Genomic DNA, 8,682 nt, shown 5'->3' with positions numbered 1-8,682 from the left:
GGTACCAAAATAAGAAGCTTAATTAAATCGAGCAGAGCGGCAAAATCACAGGCGGCCTGTACCTGACTTTACTGATGGTTGTACTGAAAGACTTTACTGTTGACCAATTTCATATTCAATAAAAAAAACCATAAACATGATTAATACTTGATTAATAAGACTTTTCCACCTTAAGAGAATTTCTGTCTTTCCAGAGAAACTTTTGCCCCCACAAAATTACAAAAAAACAAACAATATGCATAAACAGCTTCTGCAGGGGGATTATAATTGTAAAATTTTTTTTTTAATCCTGTTTACAGATATTTTCTCTGTGATTATCTCCTTTATTTAGTCTAACTGCATCTTATTAATCTGTTTGCCTTCTTGCTGTATATTTAACTTCCTCAGCTGCTTGTTTTTATGTTATAAAGCATCCTGTTCATCTTTAGTTTTAAATGTACTGAAGAAATACAACTCGAAGTACACATTTACATTTGAGTAGCATCATGTGCATAAATTCCTCAGCAGTGATGCATGGGCATCTTTCAGATGTACAGCTTTCATTATTTTTTGTGTCATGAGCAAAACAAATGATCTGTGATATTCTACCTTGAGCTGAAGATCAAATTTTACATAAAACAGTATCAGAAAGTTTGACCAGAAATTAAACCTTAGAAATAATTTATTTAAAACTGCATTATTTCCTATCCTTTTGACAAGGTATAACATAGTTATGCTAAATGTGATCTAACACATACTATGTACGTTATTAGAGATTAGACTGTGGTAAAGCCAGATTTCTTCATGCATATAATCAAACTGGATGATCAAAACAACTAAACATGGATTTATTGCCCATAAAAATCCCATATCTACATCTCAGGCTGACAATGCAATGCCAGATCTCTGCTTTAACAGCTTATCCTTTCCTTTTATTTCTTTTAGGATACACTTGTGTGTACAAAATGACAAAAAAAAAAATCTGTCTAAGTCTAAGTCTTATCCACCCAAATCACAAAGGAGGTAAAGCTTACCGCTTAACTGAGGCATCCTGGTCCTTCAAGCAGTCGACTATAGTCCCACGGTGCCGCTGAACTGCATTATGGTCCGTCCCGACGATCTTCTGAAGAGATGTCATGGCGATGTATCTGCATATGCATAAATGTGGCAAGTTGCACATTACATTTTAAAGGAGGCTCTGATGAAACCTGAGCTCTACGGCAGTGACATTACTTATAGCAGTTCTAACATCGCAATGAGTAATCAAGTTTGGAAAGATACCATCCAGTGAGGCTGGTTTAACAGGGAAATAAAACAATCCCATCCCTGTCATCCAATCACAGAGACAATCAGTGGTTCTGCAGGAGCAAACTAGACTGACCTGTTCTACCACAAGGCTTATGTGGAAAACACTAACAAAGCCTCTAGGAGCTGATACAGGGTGACCACATGTAATCTAAGAGCTACTGTGGATCTTAAGCATGTGCTCAGAAGGGAAGTATTTATTCAATTTAGATGATAACAGCCTGTTGGGGAGGAGAAGAGTCAGCATGAACTTTTGATACAGAATGCAAATGGATCCAGTGAGATCAGAGAAAATCAGTGGTGAGAGGAGTTAACAGGACTGGGAGAGAGAATGGTAATAAAAACGAGAACTGACCGAATATTCCTGTCGTTATTTAGCAGAAATCTTCCCAGGATGTTGACCGCTAAAACCTATAGAGGAACGAAGGGAAGCACATGAGCAGGTTGTTAAGTAAATCATTCCTGATGTAATAATGCAGTGAAAAGGTCTCACTCTGAGGCCGCTCTCTGACTTGATGTCTAAAACGGTGAGAACAGTCTCGTAGAGCACGGCGTTACCCACAGTCTTGGTGCTGTCTGTGTTGGTCGCTACCTATTAGACACAAATCACGCATCGCTCAGCTAGCCTTGACACACTGCAAAAACGATCTAGAAATAAGTCAAAATGTCTTAAATTAAGATGATTTATCTTTAATTTGAGTAGGCTGATAAGATGATTTGCCAATGGAATGGAGATTTTTATTCTTAAAATAAGGTAATTAGATAATATACACTCAAAATAAGACAATGAAATAGTTTTTTTCTTATTTTAAATGTAAATTGTCTTGTTCCATTGGCAAAGTGTCTCACTTACCTCCTCAATTCAAGAAAAAATGCTCCTATTTTAAGAAAAAATGACTGAAATTTTGGAAATAATAATAATAAAATAAAATGTATTTAGCAATAGAAAACAGAAACAATTCAGTCTGAAACAGACGAGGAAAACGTCCAAAACAAAATATCTCTCATGATTTCAGTGATGGTGCTTGGTTGGAAACATAAAGAAAAACTAAACCTGAGCAAGGAGGTCATTCATGGCGTCACTCGCTGCTTCGTTGTTCCGACCGAGGATTCTCAGCAACCTCAGGATGCGTACCTGAGCGAAGAGATGGGAGAGCAGGAACACTGACTCAGAGGTGACCAAACGGAGAGGCAGTTAACCTGTATTCATATAGCTATTGAAAAGTTGGGCATCATTGTGAAAAGAAAAGGAAAAAGTCAACCCCTTTTATTCTGATACCCCTAAATAATATAAAGTGCGCATTCAGCGTCTGCTCTGCCAATAATGCAAGCGTAGAAGAAGAAATGTGCTGTTTACCTGTGCAAAGAAAGAAACAACGAAAGAAAAATGTCTGAGGACTTCAGTGTTGAGGAAGAGCATGAGTTCTTTGCCGAGCTGAATGCGCACTTTCGTCTGGTTTGGTCTGCCGCGGTTTCCGTAGGCTCGTGAACGAGCTTTTAGGAAATCCTATACACTACTGTTTATGCTCTAAAAACATTCTAAATGACTTCGTTTCGAGTAAATTCTGGTTGCTACCCACTCAGGACACTTGGAATACATTGGACGAGCAGTATGGAGGAATATTGACACGTTTTTTGTGGACTTTTATGGACCTTTCTGCCTCGGGCACCATAGACCTCCATTATTTGAATGTCAGCAGACAGCAAGAAGCCTCCCAGATCTCCAGATGCATTTGAGATATCAAAAAAGTACTCCAGAGTGTTGCTCAGCATGGGGGTGAGTAGAAAATGAAGGCTAATCATGTTTTGGGTGTACTATTCCTTTAAATCAGGTGTGTTAAGTCAAGGACATGTCTAAAAGTTCCAGAATACAGGCCCTCCAGGACAGGAGCTGCCCACCCCTGCCTTAGAGATTTGTTAGGAGGCTTCAGTGCACCAGCAGATCAGAGCAGGGTCAGATTATACAACTTCAGAAAACCAGTGGTTCACTGTTGCATCCATGGGGTTTATTGGGGGGCGAAAAACAATGCAGGCAGCTATGAGCACATGCAGACCCCATGCAGAAAGATCCAGTCACATAAAATCCATTAAATCAGACTGCAGTTTGGGATTGAAATGATGAAATGTGAAAAGGTTAGGGGGTTATGAAGAGGTTTGCTCAAACATTTAACCTTCAAATGTTGACAAGAGATTTATAAAGCATGACAGACGCCAAGCTGGGTTTATGCTTATTTTCAATGCTATTTTCATATAATATGCGGTGACATTAAAACGGATAACTGGCCTGTAAATCTTTTTTTCTACAAAAAGATAAAAATACAATAACTTAGATTTATAATAAATAAGCTTGTTTTAAGAGTGAATTTTTTGCAATTCTCCAACTTTGAATAGTAATTCAAGAAACGTCCTTAACCTCTTAATGTCCACCTAATTTCTGGGAAATTCACCTATTTTGCATACTCAAATGTAAAAGCAAATAACTGAGGAACTGTAAGCCCAATTTACATGTGTGATACGTTATTTGAAAACTAACACCTTCTAGTTTCTGAATATATACATAAAAATTGGGTGAGTAAAACACCCAAGCTGCATCAGTTCAAACATGACTCAAAGTTGTTGTTTTTTATTCTCGAAAATCATAAGTCTTTTTTGAAAAGCAGTAATAAAGACATGCTTGCTTGTTGTGGCTGCTTTGTCATGTTTACATTTTGACATGCTGCTATATCTGTGTTAATTGTGCTTTGGTGCTCGCTATGTCCATGCAATTAACTGGTGGAGAATTTAAGCTTTCCAACCATGTCTAACATGTTTATATTGGTAAACATTTTACCAGAGGTATTATTTGTAAACGCTTTAAAACGGGTCGGTGGGTTTTGAAAGGTCAAATAAAATCCCCTTGCTGCACGGACACTTGTTGTGGGTACCCTTTCTCTCAGATTTAGTGTTTTTATCTGTCTTGACATCTTTTTTGCAGTGCAAGCTTCTATTAAAAAGTATAAATCTGAAAATAAAAGACTGACCTGTAGGAATGGATCGCTGACACCTGCAACATCGTGATCCGGGGAATAACCTGAAATCACCAGGCCTTTCATGATCTGGACTAGATCGGGCACCGTCTGAAAAGCAAAATACACATTAATGTCACAGCACACATACAAGCCATCAGGATGAGGCTCAGTTTGTAATTTAAAATCAGAAGTGACATTTAAAATCCCATTTCTGTATTAGAAATCTTTTGTTTTTTTTTTCTCTGTTAGCAAAATAAATCCCCAGGGGAAAAAAGCTTAAAAAACACCAGTAAATAATCTATAACATGTGTTTCACTGAATTATTTGATGCTGAAATAAATAAACTATTCTAATCTATTGGATAAACCACACTACTCCATCAGATCAGGAAACTTCTCACCTTCCTGAAGCGCTCCAGTGTTTCTGGGCTCCGCCCACAGAGCTCAGTGATGAGCACAACAGCTCCATGTAAAACACCTGCAGGCAAAAGATAAAAAAAAAAACAATAAAACATGACAGTGATTGGAGCAACTATTAGGAGACGGTGATGAAACTCTACTGACCATGGTTCTTCTCAGAGAGGAGGGAGCGAGCAGAGGGGACAAAGAGCTCTCCCAGATCCCGGACCTTCCTCACAATGTGAACGGCACACAAAGCAGCCTAGAGGAGCAGTAAAACAACAGGATAACCATCAGTAAACCACACATTCCCATCACAGGATAAATGTGTGCATTGTTCATGTCCCAGAGCACTGTTTAGAGTGCAGTGACTGATAGATAATACATTTCAATTGTTCTGAATTTGCATTTTTCATGCAAAGACCAGTAGCATTATAAGCTTATAGCTTCTGCAAATACACTGGGGCTGAAACAATTAATCGGCTTAATCGGTTATTTATATAATCACCAACTAATTTAGTAAACAATTAATTATTAAACTGAGTATAGAGACTGAAAAAAATACCTTTAGCTGACAGAGCAACCCACTTAGAGCAACAATTATATAAAAATTGTAAATAAATGTATAAAAATTTTGCATTCAAGATATCAATATTAAGTATTAAGTATATATTTCAATATGCTCTATCCAGAACTCCTCAAGTAGAAAAGTTTTACTTTCACCGGGTTCAATTCAGTAAAAAGCTTTCTTTAAGGAAACTTTTGCTATCAGATTATTAATCGATTCATCTAAAAAATTATTGACAAATTACTTTATTTGCAAAATAATCGTTAGTTGCAGCCCTACAATATACCCTTTCCATAATGTAGAAAGAAAGAAAGAAAGAAAGAAAGAAAGAAAGAAAGAAAGAAAGAATTAGATAGCTAACTTGCTTCTTTTTTTTTTTTTTTACAGAGAATGCAGTAAATGTTTCATTAGGGCTGCAACCAACGATAATTTTGCAAATCGATCAATCTGTTGATTATTTTTTTCGATGAATCGATTAATAATCTGATAGCCAAAGGTTCATTGAAGGAGATTTTTATGAACTTAAACCAGGTGAAACTAAAAAAGGGCATATTGACAGAGGAAAATTTCTTTTTTTTTATCTTAGATGCAACATTTTTATATATTTTGTACAATTTTTTTTACAATTGCTGCTGTCAGCTAAAGGTATATTTAACAGTCTCTGTACTCAATTTAACGATTAATTGACTAAATTAGTTGAAAATTATTTCAATAATCGATTAATCATGATTAATCCGATTAATTGTTTCAGCCCCAATTACCTTTAAACTATCATTCAATGTAAAACATTCTTTCTACCAAACATGTTTCCCTCATTATTGCAGTGTTTTTTCCAACATTGCTGTTTTTTGTTTTTTTTTGACATCACAACCAATCTATGTGGAATGATCACTTTTAAATATTCACAATAGAAACACACACAAAAAAAATAAATAAGCACATCCAAGGAAACTGGATATAAAACCATACACCTATGTGTGTTTTTACCTTTTTCTTTATGTAAGAGTTGGAGGATCGCAGCAACCTGTCGATCTCTGGAGCCAGATCCCTGCACATCTCTGCTGATCCCATGCAGGCCAGTGTGCACAGAGCCAGAGACTGCACATACTGGTTGCTATGAGACAAGTCACTAAACAACAAAATAGACGGATCACAAGACAGAACTGAGCTTATTTCAAAATAAAAACATATTTTTACTATACTCATGTCTTATCATGAAACTTTTCTAATAAGTTATTTATTTTTCCCTCTGTCATTTTTCTTAAAAAACATTTTCAAACATAAAAACATTAATCTTAAAAAAAAAAAAAGAAGAGTTCATTCAAATGTTGTTTTAAATAACAGAGAAAAACCGGCCAAACCAAGCAGCGCTCTTGTTAAATCATTTACTGTTGTCAACCACATTTTTGGGTTTACTCTCATTAGCTACAGCCGGGCAGAAAAAGAATGTTTTACAATAAGAAGTCTGTTAATCAGTGAGGCATGGGGAAACCTTTACAAAGTGAACATTTTAGAAACAAAAACATCAAATATGTTATTTGTAGTGCGTTGGTCTGAAGCTGCTTTTTTAAACCTCTTGTTCAAAATAAGCCAGAAACCCAACAACTTGGTTCCTGAAAATAAAAACTGAGGTTGTTTGGAGTGACCTAGTCAAAGTCAAGACTTAATTTCAATTGAGATACTGTAGTTTTACAATAAAGAGGCCATTGATGATAATAAAAAAAATGTTACTGAAAGATTAAATTATTATTATAATTTATGATGAAATTTTGTTCAGTAGAGCTCACAAGACATTTCTATTTTTAAAGTGCAGCAGTGATAGAATGTAAACATAAGACTGGTATATGATTTAAAGTTCCAACATTCAGCGATTTTTTTTTTTTTATCCCATTTTATGCAGCATTTAGCAGTCTGCCTGGTTTGTAGCGTTTTGAACGACATATTCCGTAAAATTGTCGAGAGGTGTTCTTGGCCGCCGCCATGATGTGGCGCCATGTTGTCTTGAATTTAGTTTGATGGAAGTCATTACTGCCAAGGGCAGATGATGTTAGTAGCCAGTTATGTTTACTGAGTTACATTTATTTGAGTAACTTAGAAAAATGCTTTAAGGGGGATTTTTATTCCATTGTACTAATTACTTTCACCTGAATAAAAATATGATGAAATAACTTACCCCATTTTAAACTTTACGCCATAAAATGAAGTGACTATTGATTTCACTTTTATAATAAACAATACATTATATATCGGAATATATTTTAAGTATTCCACTTGAGATGAAGAAGCGACCCACTCACCACAGTCAGGAATACGAGGGGTGGATGGGAGCTAATTTTTAATTATTCTTTAAAAAAACAGCATTTGCACTTATTAAAAAGCATTTACATAAAAAAGATTTTTTTTTGCAACTTTACATTTTTTTTAGAATATCAAATCAGTTTTGATGTGTAGTTGTTAGCACATCAGTTATTCAGTACCAGAGTAGGCTTTTTTTTTAACCCAAAAACTATTTAACTCTTTTTTTCCAGTCATTTCTTGGAGGACTACTATTTAGAAAGCTTGAAACTGCATATTTTATTTACTTGTCTTACTTTTGATATGAAAATTACTTTTAAAAATATCTGAAACATTAAGGTGCGATAAAAAGGCCAAAATAAAAATATATAAAAAGGTAGATATATTTTACAGCACTGCCTGTGATTACATTTCTAGTATGAAAAACACAATTACAACATTTAGCAATAAACAGAGGAAACAAAGCTGCACTAATGTCAACATATGCTGTATTTATAAGCTGTTAAGCTCACTTCTATTTACATAAACCCAGATCTTCATATAAATAAAGCAGTCAGTACCAACTGTCCTTACTTCTTAATGGAGTTTGTGATGAGCAGGCTCGCATCCTGCTTCTCATCCAGGAGCATCATCGCTCCCAGGTATCCTACACGCTTCTCGCTGTAGCGCGGGCTGGCGATCATCCGAACACACTCCATCTACAAATGAAAAGCAACAGCTCTGTGATATGTGGAACGACTTGAAATGCTGACGCTTGCTGAAGCCCAGAGGCAAAGTCTCTGCTCTGCTCTGAGCAGACCTGGAAGTCTGAGCGGGGAAAGGGGAGAGTTAGTGGGCTGCAAACACGAGATTTGTTGGTTTCTGACAGGCTTTGCTTCAGGGACTTCCTCACAGTTCACACTGGTCAGAAAACAGTTTATTGAAGGTTATAAAAAGACATAGACCTACCAATTTATACTGATTCTTCTGAAAGGTTTTCCTAACTTTTCAACACTTTTTCATAATTCTTTTAAGGATTTTATTTGTTAGACGAAAACAAAGTAGTGAAAACCTGCACAACAGAAGGAAAGTTCCGCTTAAAAGGTTCCTTTTTGATAAAGCTTATAGTTAAGAGTGGCTCAGGTTATCC

General features: G+C 35.9%; 1 protein-coding gene across 1 annotated transcript in view; it reads right to left on the bottom strand.

The window, feature by feature from the left end:
* LOC107087706 (AP-1 complex subunit gamma-1-like) overlaps positions 1-8,682 on the bottom strand; it is a 22,494-nt gene that overhangs the window by 12,130 nt on the left and 1,682 nt on the right. Inside the window, exons 3-11 of the mRNA XM_015379430.1 lie at positions 8,127-8,251; positions 6,246-6,387; positions 4,856-4,952; positions 4,693-4,769; positions 4,305-4,400; positions 2,339-2,419; positions 1,778-1,876; positions 1,640-1,695; positions 1,014-1,127 (exon numbers count right to left, since the gene is read on the bottom strand). Coding sequence (XP_015234916.1) covers positions 1,014-1,127; positions 1,640-1,695; positions 1,778-1,876; positions 2,339-2,419; positions 4,305-4,400; positions 4,693-4,769; positions 4,856-4,952; positions 6,246-6,387; positions 8,127-8,251 — 887 coding nt within the window. The remainder of the gene's footprint in view (positions 1-1,013; positions 1,128-1,639; positions 1,696-1,777; positions 1,877-2,338; positions 2,420-4,304; positions 4,401-4,692; positions 4,770-4,855; positions 4,953-6,245; positions 6,388-8,126; positions 8,252-8,682) is intronic.

This window comes from Cyprinodon variegatus, unplaced genomic scaffold (assembly GCF_000732505.1).
Source record: "Cyprinodon variegatus isolate N-32 unplaced genomic scaffold, C_variegatus-1.0 Scaffold192, whole genome shotgun sequence".
Classification (NCBI taxonomy): Eukaryota; Metazoa; Chordata; class Actinopteri; order Cyprinodontiformes; family Cyprinodontidae; genus Cyprinodon; species Cyprinodon variegatus.
Note: the sequence above shows the minus strand (reverse complement) of the source record. Positions and strands in the feature narration are given on the sequence as shown.